Source organism: Chelon labrosus, assembly GCF_963514085.1.
Source record: "Chelon labrosus genome assembly, chromosome: 2".
NCBI classification, from domain to species: Eukaryota; Metazoa; Chordata; class Actinopteri; order Mugiliformes; family Mugilidae; genus Chelon; species Chelon labrosus.
Window position 1 is genome coordinate 11,579,178 of NC_140338.1, and position 14,834 is coordinate 11,594,011.

Here is a 14,834-nt window from a genome sequence, read left to right on the forward strand (position 1 = left end):
CCTTCTGTTGACTTTTGGTTACTTTTGGTCTCAGAGTCATTTTCACCGCAAGCATGAGTCTCTTCCTGTGGTTGAGGGAGAGGACAGAGAGACATTATGGAGAGTTGCCTGGCGTTAAGACGCCAGCCATTACAGGAACCAGTGTGTGTTTGTGTTGTTCAGCAGAAAATCAGATTTACTGAAAATGTGGAGACTCACACAGTCAGATGAGAGGCAGAAGATCATCTTCTCCCTGAGAGAACAGAGTTGTATCAGATTCCAAAGCACCTGTTCACACCAGAGTGTTTCATATGACCTCCGTTGACATTTGCTGCAGCTGCAGTTTAAATTAACAGAGTCTTACCTTACTGAGCAAACCCAATCCCTTAACTCTGTTGGCCAGTGACGTTTAAATCGGCTCCATTTAATGAATAAACCCGTGGCGCCAGTTCGGCTAAAAAAAGTTCAGAGGATTAACTCCAGGAAATCGTTTCCAAGAGCTCCTCCACAGACATCTCCTCTCCTCGCCTCTCCTAGTCATTCTCCTGCTGAACTGCCTCCTCACATGGCAGGCGCTTCTCCTAGACACGTCGGTCTGTGCGTAAAAAACTGAGTTTAGTCGATCTTTTTTCGCTTTACCTGTGGGAGGGGATGCCCTGCCTCCGCTCCGAGGCGCTGGAGTCAATGGAGCTTGGCAGGGCGACTCCCGGGGCATCTGATGCCGGCACAGAGAAGTCCTTCAGCAGGGAAACCGTGAGAGACTCGCCGATGGTGCAAGGCATGGGTTGGTTCTTCTCCCCGCTGTGGAGCCCGCCATCCAAGACGCGCAGCACAAGGTTTGGAGAGGATAGGAAAGGCGACCGAGGGGAGGCATGGTTGGACGACCACTCCGACTTTACGAGGGAGTACTTTTTACGCAGAGCTTCAGGGTAAGATTCGGGGTTTTCCCCTCTACAGCTGATTCCCTAAGCATGAGCTATTTTAAATGTGTGCATATCACTACAATTATCACTGTATAAGAGCAGAAAACATGGAAATGTGAATGTAATCTCTCTTAATTTGGATTTCAGGGCCAGTTGTTCACAGGCAGAGATGTCACCCCTGCCTCCACCCAGGAGCCGGTCTGACCACTCTGATCTGCTCATGAAGGCTCCTCATAGCAGAGTATCCCCTCCACCTACCAGTCCTAAACCTGACATCTCATCTCTATCAGACAAGCTCCGACCCCTTACTTTAAATGTCAGTGCTCCTGAATGGATGGATGGCCTCTATCCTGATGTTCAAGGCCATCACACTCCCTGCTCTCCTCGCTCTCCCCGCTCTCCCCGCTTCTCTTTTTATTCCAGCCATCCGCTTTACCCCATGTGCCCATGTTCCCCTGACTTGCCCCGCTCTCCCCACCTTGTGACACCCACTGCTGCAAAGGCTACAGGCTGCGGACACGGTGGCGCTTGCCCGTGGATGACGGGGCTCCTGGGAGGAGGCCTGAGTTGGATCGGTTCCATAGCAGAGCTCTGCCAGGATGCTGTCATGCATGTGGGAGAGGTGCTGTCAGCTGAGGCCGGTTCCCTTTCTCTCGTAAGGAAAGACTCTGGTGGAAGGAGAAACTTGGAGGCGGTGATGGCCCTGACGGTACTGGGGTCCTTGAATGAGGGCATCTCGTACAGCCAGGCCCACCTGGAGCTGGTGAAGGGCATCACGGGATGTGTGTTGTCTACAGGTTCACCAATGAACCTCAGAGATGCAGCTGAGGTAAACTTCCATGTAGCAGTAAGCAATCCCTACCTCACAAAAGAAAAAGACGTTTTTACACATCTGTTTGGTCTAGGTCACAGTTAGGGTGAATGAGGACTGTGCACTAGAACGCCTGTTCTTAGATTATAGTAATTTCTTGGAGCGCGTACAATAAGGGAATCCCAGATGGCCAACTTGCTCTTAATCCATTAGAGACCTTTTCCATTTATAAACCTCTGATTACTGAGATGGAGATGTTCTCTATATACGGCATACACCCACACAGTGAGGCAAGGTGGCACAGCTCACTAAAAGGCTTACAGGTGGGTGACTAGGAATGCGTGCCAACACATGGCACAGTTGGCCAGCAGGTAATCCCAAATTTAGCGGGAGAGTGGATGGGTAGCACTTAAGAGCTCGCTGGACTTCAGGGTTCTTGACACACGTGGATAATCCCGCCCGGATGTGATCAAGGCAGATGAGCAGCATTGGCCAGGTAACAGAAGGCCATGCGTCTGAATAGAGTACGGTTTGATGCCACACTGAAGATCTGAAACCCAAAATGGTCCGATACACATGTCTTTCAGAAATACACACAAATGAGTGAGTCTTTGTTCTTGTTCTTCACAGGACCCCAGATTCCACTTAGATATTGACCAGTCACAGAAGATCAGGTCTGTTCTGAGTGTTCCCATCAAGAACCACAGAGGAGAGGTACTCTTAATTATCTTTGTATTATTTTATTTTATTTTTTTATTATTCACCTATTATCTTTTTGCAAATGTTCTAATACAGATTGCATCTTTATTTTGTGGCTAGACGGTTGGTGTTGTGGTACTGGTCAACAAAAGAAATGGTCGTGATGGACCATTTTCTTCTTTTACCAACAAGGATGAAAAGGTGAGGTGTCGTGGCTGCTGTGTATTACTGACTGTGTAATGTTTGCTTGCATTTAATTTTAATGCGAGCCATATACATCCATCAGCCATAACATTATCACCACTGACAGGAGAAGTAAATAACATTGACCATCTTGTGACAGTTCAGTGTTCTGCTGGGAAACTTTTGGACCTGGCATTCATGTGGATGTTACTTAGACATGTAGCACCCACCTAGACCAGACCAGGCATCCCCACCCCATAGCAATGACACTCCTTGATGGCAGCAACCATCCCCAGCAGGATGCAGCCTGACACAGACACACACACAAAAGTTTTAGGAACAACTCAAAAAACATGAAAACAGTACAAGGTGTTGACCTGGCCTGCAGATTCACTAGATCCCAAACTGATCAAGTATCTCTGGGATGATCCACAGAGGTCCCTCCCCTCAAACCCCCACAGGACCCAAAGTCCCCCCACTAACAACATCCTGTTGCCGGACACCACAGGACACCCTCAGAAGGCCCATGTCCATTCTCTGATGAGTCACAGCTGTTTTGGAGGCACAAGGGAGACTTACACGATATTAGGAAGGTGGTCATAATGTTATGCCTGATCGGTGCACACGTTTGCCCATTTTCTTTAAGAACTGTCTGTTTTGCAAGCAATAAAGCTTCCATTGAATTTTAATGACCAGGTGCTGTGCCATCATATGGATGTGTTGGGGATGTTCTTGGATAACATTCAGCTGTATGAAAGCTCAAGACAGGAGGCCAAACGCAGTCAGGTAACCACCAGGAACATTATGAAGTATAATTTTCTTTGTATCTTAACTATTACCGTACGTCTGTGTAATCCATTCACACATATTTTCGTGTGCCAGGCCTTGATAGAGATGGCACAGGTGTTATCAAAAGACCACCACTCCTTCGAGGTTCTGCTGAGTAAGATGGCCGCCACCATCATGCCCTTCACACATGCTCAGTACTGCACCATCTTCATCCCTGAAAAACAAACTTTGGAAGACAAGGTGCGTCGTCCTGTTTGATTCCGTTTCTCTGTGTTTGTGTAAAATCCTATCTTTCCTACAAGACGTGCGTGGTGTTTTCTGTTCTTGTGGTGGCTTCATTGCAGTTCCCATTCTCACGAGTGATTCACTTAGAGTGTGAGGAGCTGGGTTCAACTTGCCAGATCTACAGAAGGTATCCCCTGCATGCTGCACAAGTCCTCATTGTCGATTTATCGCCAATTTAGGTTTTCTCTCTCTAATAAGCAGAAGCATCGTTTTTCAGGCAGCATGACATCAGCGATGTGGATCCTTCGTATGCCTGTCGAACACTGAGGGCTATGGAAACGCTCAATATGTCGGAGAGCTCCGAGGAATCAATAACGAGTCTCATCTGCTGCCCCGTTAGGAACGAGCAGTCTGAAAATGTTATTGGTGAGTTAGTCTCTTAAACTGCACTCATTGTTTCATATAAATGATTTATCTGAAAAGATCTGCCTCCGTCGTTGTTCTGGTTTCATGTCACAGTCTCATTAAACCTCCACATGTGCCAGTAGAAACTACCAGTAAACACACAGAATGTTGTTCGTCTGGTTTACTGCTAGTAGAATAGGAGAAGGAGTCTGTCCACCTTGAATCAGCCGTGCTTCTTTTATTAGTTCAGACTGTCCTCTTAACTTTGCGTTTTAGCTGTGTGCCAGCTGATGAACAAACGCAGCAGAGACTCAGATGAGATGGAAACCTTCAACAAGTACGATGAGCGCCTCCTGGAAGACCTGGCCGTGTACTGCGGCCTGGCTCTGCAGTACGCTCAGGCCGTCCAGATCACAGAGGAGAGGAGAGCCAGCATAGAGGTCACACAGGAGGTGGGGACACTGCCGTACCCTGTTAGTGTACGACCTTATCAGATCTTTTCGTGTGAACTCATTCAGATGGTTTTTTTTTAAACATTTGCGCTTGCAGGTCCTTGCTTACCACATCACTGCAGCCGAGCAGGAAATCCAGACACTGCAGGTGAGTCTCCACATTCTCCCCGCTGCACTTCCTCTGTAGCTCTCTTTTAATCACCCTCCTTCTACGCTATCATTGATTTTTATTGCTGTGCCACCAGTCATGCAATCACCCCTTGGTCAGATTAACCAGCTTTAATGCTAACGGTCAGCTAATTCACTAAGAACTTAAAGCTCTTGATCAGCTGCTATCGCTGCCTCTGATTGGCCACGGTGACCTCTGTGACTCTCGTTAAACTTAGATGGCTAACCCTTGTGTGCACGTTTGTGTGAGGGAAAAGCGTGAAAAAGTGTGTGTCTGCATCTGAATGATACGTTCCAGTGATCACTGGGGGTTTTTCTGATTTTCAGGAGGCCACTATTCCCTCCGCCAAATCGCTGCGCATTTTAGACTTCCATTTCTCGGATTTCGGCCTGCCGGAAGAGCAGACCACTCAGGCCACCGTTCGCATGTTCCTGGACCTCAATTTGGTGCAGGATTTTAACATCAATTACAAGGTAATTAACCCGCTGATGATGAGCAATTGATATTAACTACTTTAGATTTAGATTATATTTGTTTCTTCTTCTAAGGAATTTGATCACTCTTCTGTTATTTGCTGTTTTTTATACAGTACATGTTTCTTTCTTTCTTTCTTTCTTTCTTTCTTCCTTTCTTCCAGAGTCTCTGCCAGTGGGTCCTGACGGTGAGACGTGGCTACAGGAACAACGTACCTTATCACAACTGGAATCACGCGCTGAGCACTGCTCAAAGCATGTTCGCTATGCTTATAGCCACTGATCAGCTCCAGGTTTGTGCATGTGTGTGTGTGTGTCATTTTGTAATTTTTTTTTTGTAATTTTTCTCAAACTCAATGTAACAAGCATCCAAAAAATAGCATTGGCAACTGTCTGATGCATGCATGCGTCAATTTTATGCATGTTGTGGACGATTTTATTTATTTTAGCGTCCCATCTTGACGTCTGTTAGAGTCTACCGAGAATCGTCTGTTTGCAGAAGTTGCTGAAGTTCTGGAGTTGTTTGGCTTAGAGCACTCCCAGTTATATAAAAGAGGATTGATCTTAGTTAGACTTTTTAGCTGCTATCTGTGTGGATCGCACACCAGCCTCAATCTCTATTGAAATGATTTGTATAGGTAATTTTTTTAACTACTTTTTCATGAGTAATGTTCTGACTTGTATTATAGCGCAGGGACACGAGTCACTTCATCATGTTTAATGTGAGAACATTTAAATCGCCTTCAGGATGTCGGTTATCTTTCACCGTGTCCAAGATCGGCACGGCCCTTTATCTTATTAAGAGCATTACGGTGTAAGCTGTGACTTGCACGATCAGCACATCTTTTTTATTTAAATGTAAACAGACTTTGTTCAGTCTTGAAATATACAGTACAGTAAATGGAAAATGGAAAATAAATGAAATGATATTTATTTATGAAAATAGCTGCAGATTTTAACTTGAGAAACATGAATTATTGAATCAAGCTTTACCTGACTAGAGTTCACACAAAAATGCGAAGATGGCTCAAATGTACAAAATCAAACACATTTTCATGGTTTCAAGCAGGAAAATTATTTCCTTCCTCGGAATCAGAATCACTTTATTGTCATTGTACAGAATACAATGAAACTGAGGTAGCAGTTCTCCACATTCAGTACAATTTAAAAGTGCTGTAGCTCTATTTAACACTACCCCTCTCTCTGTCTGTCTCTATCTCAGAGCATTTTTTCCCGCCTGGAGATACTGGCATTGATGATAGCCACTCTGAACCACGACCTGGACCACAGAGGAGTTAGTAATTCCTACATAGAGAGGTAAACATTACCCTATCCTCACCCAGTTAAAATATGTAATCCGTGGTCATGTATATTCCCTGTGATATGTGCTGGCTGTTACGCGTGTTTCTCTCTCTCTCTCAGGACCCAGCAGCCTTTAGCTCAGTTGTACGGACACTCTTCCCTTGAGAACCATCACTACAACCTGTGCCTCTTCATCCTAAACAACACCGTAAGACCCGATGCTCCGGTCGCTTCGTTCGTTTTGACCTGTTTCGCAACACCTCAGATCTGTTTCAGTCATTACACTTCTGACTTCATTCGTTTGTAAATCGAACTTTGGATGGCACCCATCCACTCGTGTGATCATAGCAAAGACGCAATGAAATCACTTGCACAAACCAGAATTTCTACACTAATGACATAACATGTATGGAGTTGTGATCTTGCAAGGAAATCACAATATCAATTCTGGTGGTTCTGTTCTTGTTTGTAGTGCATGCAGAGTTGTTGTTTTTTTAATGCCTGATCATTTCTGCTTACATCTATGTTGCCATATTTAATTTACTTTGTCCTGCATCTCTCTCATTCTTTTTTCCAGGGGAGTCAGATTCTCAGTGGTCTGTCTAAAGAAGATCACAAAACTGTCCTGCACATGATCAAAAGGGCGATCCTCGCCACTGATCTGGCCGTCTACATGGAGTATGTTAAAACATTAAAAGTCAAAGTAGCTTCAAGGTGAAGCGTAAAGCAAGTTGTTTTAACCCTGACATCCTTGCTTTTAGGAGAAGAAAGGAGTTCTTTTCTCTGGCTAACAAAGGCAAAGTGAGCTGGAAGAGCGAGAGAAAAAGAGATCTGCTGAGGTGACAGTCAGATAATTATGAATCTGGGATGAATTAGAATGATGCGTGCGATGGAGCAGGGGCACAGGGCCGTCTTTTAAGCTATTAATTTACCCCGCAGATCGATGCTGATGACAGCCAGTGACCTCTCTGCTATCACGAAGCCTTGGCCCGAACAAAAAAGGGTGGGTCTCACAGAAGCGCTGGAACGCTTCGAGCTTTATCTCGCCGCATTTTCTCGAATCGCATCGCAAACCTTAACCTCCTTCTTCCTCCCGAGCAGATTGCAAACCTGGTTGCCATGGAGTTCTTTGCACAAGGGGACAAAGAGAGAGAAGAGTTCAAAATCAAGCCCGTTGTAAGTTGAGCTTGCCGGTTTTTCTCTCGGTGCACTTTATGAAATGCCAAGGATTTTCAAAATGTTACTGAGTGAAAATCAGACGATGAAATATTCACATATATCATAAATTAATTTGGTAGTATTGACCATTCAAGCACATTCACTGGTGTATCTTTTGAGGGGAAGGTCTGAATGTGTTTATAGCCTTGGCAAAAGATTTTTTAAGAGCTTCTCAGCTTGCACTAAGCCAAAACTAATAACATCTTTGACTATATCAGATTTAGTGAGCCTGGTTTTGGCCTGGAATATGGTTGTGTATTATGAACTATAAATTCATTTGACTGCCTTCCCCCCTGTTAGAGGAAAGGCCTCCAACTTTACTTCTGAATTATCTTGAATGCGGCTCGTCATGACAGTTAAACTGAAATATTCAGCTTTAAATTAGCTCATGTCCGTTTATAAAATATAGCTTTCCCAACCGCTCTCTTTTTTTTTTCCCACCAGGGCATAATGAACAGAGAAAACAGCACCCGACTCCCACACTTGCAGGTGGAATACATCGACGAAATCTGCTATCCGCTCTACAAGGTGTGTCATAGCTGCTCGTCTCTGTGTGTGCAGATGTACGCACACGAGCACGTGTCTTTGCATGTTTTTAAAGATATCAGCACCACAGTATTGACCCTACTGTTGTCTATTCCCATTCTCATACACTAATTTTACACTCTTCCATCGTTCGCCCACACTCTGTCATCCTCAGGCCGTGTCGCGGCTGTTTGACACCTGCTCTCCGCTAGTGAACGGGTGCAAGAAGAACAGAGAAAACTGGCTGCACCTTGGCGAGGAAGAAGAAAACAATGAAAGCGTCGAAGCTCTGGAAACGCACAAAAGCAGTGAGGAAGAGACACAGACCGAGGAATAGATGATGAAACAAGCAATCTTACCTAGCTATGTGTTGCTCACTGTCCGCTCAAGACACATCTTAACTAAATATTAACCTGGTGGGTACACATTAGAACTTTTATGACAGGATGTTTTCAATGGGTTATACAGTAATCTTGACTAATACACAGTATGTGGTGCTGCAGCTATGTCCCAATCCAATATTTCGCAGTATATCCAGTGTAAGCGCTGGCCTACGCTGATCTGTTTCCTCTGCACTGAAGCTGCAAAGGTCTCCTACATGAATTTGATGATTTTCATGCAGTATCTTTGCGTGTCTTTTTCTACACCCGTATCCATTGCCACATACTTTCTCATTAGTGCAATCTTTTTGAGACGTTTTATTCAGCATTTGATGCATTAAGGGTTTAGATTTGTATAGAGACCTACTAAAATACCATTTGTGCAACAATAATGATTATTGTGGATATGATTGTTATCTTGTACCTTGCAATCAGCAGTCAGAGACCAAACAATTTAAGGATTATTTTGTGAAGGATGTTGCACACTGTGGTAATGCTCAATTGCAGACAAACCATAATGAAAATCATGGGAAATAAAATGTTTCCAAGAACTTAATTCAACAGTTGCTCTTAAACTGATCTCACTATTGTTTTTTTTTTTTAAATGTCTTTAAATATTTTAAAATGACACCAAGGATAAAGCGCACTTTATTTTAAAATGCTCGGTCTATATCCTGGAAGAAATAATTTCTTATTGACAAAATACGTTAAATTATATCCATTTATTAAAATAGTTGCATATTCAAGGATTCAAGGATTCTTTATTGTCATTTCAACACATGTTGGTACATGGGATGGAACGAAATTAGTTTCTCTGGCCTCGATTCAAGCCATAGCAGAAATAGAAAAAGTATAAATATATAATAAAATTATCTAACTAAGTATTGTATAAAAATAGCAAGAAGTGTAGGCAGTAAAAAAATATGTTAATGTTTTAACGTGATAAATTTGAATTATTAAAATGTTTAAAAATAGTTAAATTATGTGGATAGTTTAAAAGTGCAAGTTAAGCGATTTGCATTGTGGGATATGTATTGCAAACGCAGTCAGACGTTAATTGCGTTGGGAATCTGCATTTACCCCCACCGGCCTCTGGGGGGCACTGATGCACTTTAACGCGGCGCACTCGATCCGGATGCTGACCCCCCACCTGCAGAAGAAGACGGCGAAGGGGAGACAAGAGGAGGAAAATGACAGGGCGCGCAAAAAGAAAACCAAAATCCATTCAGGTAAATTCACCCTGTTTTCGGGCACCTTTGCCGGGTCGTTGAAATGCCGGGTTAAAATCATGCTACGAGCAAAGCCGTGTGAGCATATCGTGCTAACAAAGCAACTGTTAAAGGCCATGGGGAGGATTGTTTGCACGCTAACGAAGCCGCAGTGACGGCAACATGGCAGCAGCACCGCAAAGCTGCTGTTTAGTAACGCTCTCCATACGTTTTAATGGGATTAGCATAGCTTAAATAATAAGTACTGAACCACAAGAGAGCATTTATTTAACCTTGGTAATGATTTTAACGTGTCTCTCTACCGTCTGCTCCATGGAAACATGTGGCTGTCTTAAGTTTATTGGTGTTTTTGTTCCTAACAGCTAACACGGGATGGCTCAGGCTTCACACATTAATGAAATGAAAACATTAATCCTTTAATAAAGAAGAGCTTGATACTTCCACATTCATCATTTGGGTCAAATAATTCAAAATAACCAGCCAGGACTGCAGAAGCCATTACTATACACTTAATACACCGATCAGCCATAACATTAAAACCACTGAAAGGAGAAGTAAATACCACTGACCATCTTGTGACAATACAATGTTCTGCTGGGAAACTTTTAGACCTGGCATTCATTCATGTGGATGTTACTTAGACATGTAGCACCCACCTAGACCAGACCAGGCACCCCCACCCCATAGCAATGACACTCCTTGATGGCACAAGGTATTGACCTGGGCCTATATTCTTAAGGTTTCTGAGAATCCTCTCAGAGAGCTCCTAACTCAGCCAGAAAAATTCCTAGCAATGGGTTTTAGCTTAGGATGGATTACAGGACATTCTCAGAGAACTTTGGAAGGAATTGACATAAACTCTTATCTTAGTGAGGAGGTGTGGTTGACCCCGTGGCTAGGTGTGAGTCATCCTCCCTGCTCTTAACAGATCTCATCTTAGGAGCTAAGATTCTTTAGGAATAACTTTTATTTTTACCAGGAATTCTTAGAAAACATCATGATTCTAAGAATTTTCTTAGAATTTGGCCACTAGGAGCAACTCTTTGCGCTAAGAATCTTTAGGAATACGGCCCCTGACATTCATGTGGATGTTACTTAGACATGTAGCACCCACCTAGACCAGACCAGGCACCCCCACCCCATAGCAATGACACTCCTTGATGGCAGCAGGATGCAGCCTGACACAAGCACACACACACAAAAGCATTTTGGGAACAGCTCAAAGAAACATCCGAAACAGCTCAAGGTGTTGACTTGGCCTTCAAATTTTCTAGATCCTAAACTGATGAAGTATCTCTGGGATGCACTGAAACAAGTTTGATCCACAGAGGCCACTCACCTCAACTCATAGGACCCAAAGGACCCCACTAACAACATTGCGTTGCCAGACACCACAGGACACCCTCAGAAGGCCCATGTCCATTCTCTGATGAGTCACAACTGTTTTGGAGGCATAAGGGAGACCTACATAATATTAGGAAGGTGGTCATAATGTTATGCCAGATTGTTGTATAGGCTACAGTTTGTCATGCAGTTCATTATGTCATGTTCATAGGTGTATCTACTGATGTAAATTGGTGGGATTAATGTATTTCTGGAACTCATGTCCATTATAATGACATACAATACAGTGTACTGCCTGTATGACAGAGTTGGTTCTCCTACATTTTATTTCTTTAGGAGTCGGACAATGGGAAGTTGAAGAAAGCCAGAAACGATGAGTCAAATGCCGCTCCGTTGTCCGGAGTGGATTCAGAGCAACGCGATGAGCTGGCGCAGCTGTACAGTTTTCAAATGCCAGAAGATCTGTTCCACTTCTGGGACTTCTGCAAGGAGCTTTGTCCAGACAACCCCCGTGGTACGCTCTAGACACCAACGCTGTGTCTTGTTACAATCATACCGATAGGATAAAAAGTGCATCTGATGTTAAATCAATTTCCCTGTCTGTGAACCCAGTGGAAACAGACGTGCCGATGCTTCTTAGCCATTTAAATGTCTGATTTGATATCTGCTGAGGCTTGCTCAGAACCAGACCTCGCACAGGTATCTTTGTTAGCTGACGGCTTTACTGTAAATTTGTGCACTTTGAACCTGTTTCATTGTCCGTGTATGTTCTTCTAGGCACTGCTAACAGTCATGGATCCTACAAGACAAGCTCAGATATTGTCTACATTATGTTCTGTTAAAGTATTTCTGTAAAGATGTAGAATTAAAATAGAGTATATTAAAAAAAACATGAATTAAAAAAGAAAATAAGGTTCAAAACCATCAGAAATTTGTACTTGGCTGATGTTTCCATGTCTCTTCTTTAGGTGCACTGAAAGACACACTGGGTTTGCAGCTGGTTGGTCCCTTTGACGTTCTGGCAGGAGCTCATAGGAACTCCAAGAATCAACGGCCTAACTTCCACCTGCACTGGAGGTATTTTTATGACCCGCCAGAGTTTCAGACCATTCTTCGGGGGAGTGAGGACAGCCAGCATCACCTGGGCTACTACAGGTATGAAACTGCTTTTGTTTTCTAATTGCTGCTGCACCAACTACAGGGACAGCTAAATGAACACGAATTACTGAATTTTCTTGTTCTAAAATTCCACCAGAGACACTCCAGACTCCCTCCCTTCGTTTGTTGGAGAAAATGAAGCCAAGAAGGGCTGCGCTATAACACAGATGGGGGACAATGTGTTTGCTGCCGTCCAGTGAGTGTCAGCCTCCATATATTTACTATACATCTCTGTCAGTATTTGTGATCACCAGAAAAAAAAAAAGCATTTAATGAGAATAAAACTAGGAGGCAGAGCTGATACCTTAATGTTAAAACCAAAGATTTATTTGCTAGGGTAAAACAACAGTATGTTCGCCATCGGTGATCCTAAAAGGTGGTGAATTTCTTACCTTATATAATAGTCTTTCCTTACACATACAGTATCTTCTACTGTCTTCTCTCCTCCATCAGCTTGTATCTGCTGAGGAAGAGGAAGGAGAGGGGCAGTAAGAAAGCCGGGGAAGAGGCATTGGAAGGCCTGGAGGCAAAGCTGAGAGACAAGGCAGAGACGCTGGGCTTGTCTCTAGAGCAGAAGTCCAAAGACATGAAGCTGAGGGACAAGAAGGTAAGACACATAGGCTTAAAAAAAGAATATATATGTACTTTACTAAAGTTTTCCAGTTGATTATAAAATGTTATGTAATGAGCAGTGTTTCCCCATAGGTTTACAGCTCCCCTGATATGATGGTAGGGGAAACACTGCTCATTACAATCTTGTTCATTAAATGTAAACCTTGTCATATTGCACTTTTTTTGGACTAAAACAAAGGGAAATATCTGGAGGTGTCGTTATTCATAGGGTTAGGGTTACCCTCCAGAACTAACAGCCTAAAAAACAGCTTCTGTTGTGCAATAACTCGTGTACATATCCCCCAGTCCACCTACACTCAGAAGGCACATTTGCTCTGTTGTTTACCGTTTAAAAATGCTGCTATTCTTCACTGTACTGATTACATTCATTTGTGTGCTTTTGTTGTATATATTGTATTTTATTTTATTGTGTATAGCTGCTATTGTTTTTTATTGCTTCCGAACCAAAGAGCTGCTAAACTGCGTTTTGTTGTTTGACAATAAAACTTCTTTAGTCTCATTTAAGAAATTGCGAGACGAGACGATGTAACCTACGCACGTAGCCGACCCCGGTGCGAGCCATTTATACTTGTTTCGCTCGTCAGTCTGTCTCGCTCTGTAAAATCGCCACCTAAATACTAGTCGGTGCCGTGTCTTTTTTGCCAGTCGGGTTAATTTTTGTTTCTACTTCCTGTTTCACTTTCAACAATGGCGACTGAAACTTTCACTGAAATTTCGCCGAAGACGAGTCCTACAAATGTTGTATCTCCGAACTTCCTCAGTTAGCCTTTTCTCGATGTGTTCCATCTTTATTGATGCAGAACAATCAATTCTGAAATTGCAGAGATGGAAAAGCAGACAGAAATAGTAAACCAGAAACATGCTACCATCAGGCGGACCAATGACAGCTCTTGCAGTCTGTGTCGCCGTGCCATCTGGTTACATTTCTGGGGAGGTGCACGTTAGGCTACGCCGTTAGGGTCTGCATAGGGTCAGGGCTGTCGCCATAGCTACAGCGTCAAATTGAAGCCTAAACCACCTATTATTATTCTTCTTCTTACTCTGTTACTTGTCCGGCCCGCTTGAGATCTGCTTGAGCTATATGTGGCCTGGTGAACTAACATCTGGCTTGGACGCCTGATAATAAGGAACTCTTATTGCACCATAGGTGGTCACCAAGACGTTCCATGGTGCTGGCATCGTTGTACCTGTAGACAAGAATGATGTTGGCTACAGAGAACTACCAGAAACAGATGGTGAGTTTTAAAAGCTTTTCTCACATGTTTCTGTTTCTTCCTGATTTATTCACTAACTTTTTTTTCTTCCTCCTGCTCCTAGCTGGTCTCAAAAAGATCTGTAAAGCCATCGCTGAAGCGCGGAGCGACGACGAGCGCGTCAAAGCCTTTGGACCAATCCAGGAGATGATCACCTTTGTTCAGTTTGCTAATGACGAGTGTGACTATGGCATGGGTTATGAACTAGGAATAGACCTCTTCTGTTACGGATCCCACGTGAGTCTCTTCATTCTTATATCAAATAATATAACAAAAGAGGTAAAAGTGGAGAATCACAGAGTAGACGTTGCATGTGGATAAGAGATATATTCCTAATATTTGGTTTCCTGTCTCTCCCAGTACTTTCACAAGGTTGTTAAACAACTTCTGCCCATGGCCTACAACTTGCTGAAAAGGAACTTGTTCGGAGAAATCTTGGAAGCCCACCTTTCCAACCGCAGCCATGACAACCTAGACCAACTCTCTGCACATTAAAAAAAAAAGAAAGAAAAAGACTCGGTTCAGTTCTCTTATAAGCTTTCCCACCACATGTCATTGTCTCCTGTTTGTCATTGTTGATGTTTGTTGGTGGTTTTGGTGCTGCTGTCACTGATTGGAACCCGCTCGGTGTCCGATATCTTGTTTGTAAAAGGTAGATGTCTAATAAAACATTTTTATATTTTT

At 43.4% G+C, this 14,834-nt stretch overlaps 2 protein-coding genes across 2 annotated transcripts; both read left to right on the forward strand.

Annotated features, from left to right (window-relative positions):
* Nucleotides 1–630: 630 nt before the first annotated feature.
* Nucleotides 631–9,024, forward strand: LOC311495682 (cGMP-specific 3',5'-cyclic phosphodiesterase-like; the record flags this gene model as incomplete). The annotated part of the gene is made up of 20 exons (XM_084555220.1): nt 631–908; nt 1,050–1,731; nt 2,344–2,427; nt 2,533–2,613; nt 3,292–3,381; nt 3,478–3,624; nt 3,729–3,796; nt 3,887–4,035; nt 4,291–4,466; nt 4,564–4,614; nt 4,962–5,108; nt 5,273–5,401; nt 6,331–6,425; nt 6,531–6,618; nt 6,988–7,088; nt 7,172–7,249; nt 7,350–7,413; nt 7,512–7,586; nt 8,073–8,156; nt 8,329–9,024. 20 exons carry the CDS (start codon nt 631–633, stop codon nt 8,488–8,490), a joined length of 2,829 nt encoding a protein of 942 aa, XP_084411346.1. The 3' UTR covers nt 8,491–9,024.
* A 666-nt stretch (nt 9,025–9,690) lies between these two features.
* Nucleotides 9,691–14,834, forward strand: hpf1 (histone PARylation factor 1). Its single transcript, XM_084566172.1, has 8 exons — nt 9,691–9,762; nt 11,443–11,620; nt 12,075–12,261; nt 12,362–12,460; nt 12,718–12,871; nt 14,045–14,132; nt 14,215–14,387; nt 14,511–14,834. Exons 1-8 carry the CDS (start codon nt 9,724–9,726, stop codon nt 14,643–14,645), a joined length of 1,053 nt encoding a protein of 350 aa, XP_084422298.1. The 5' UTR covers nt 9,691–9,723; the 3' UTR covers nt 14,646–14,834.

Coding starts and splice junctions, on each gene's coding strand:
- hpf1 (XM_084566172.1), top strand. CDS start 9,724: ATGACAGGGCGCGCAAAAAGAAAACCAAAATCCATTCAG. Junction 12,461..12,717: donor AATGTGTTTGCTGCCGTCCA/GTGAGTGTCAGC, acceptor CTCCTCCATCAG/CTTGTATCTGCTGAGGAAGA. Junction 14,388..14,510: donor TCTTCTGTTACGGATCCCAC/GTGAGTCTCTTC, acceptor TGTCTCTCCCAG/TACTTTCACAAGGTTGTTAA.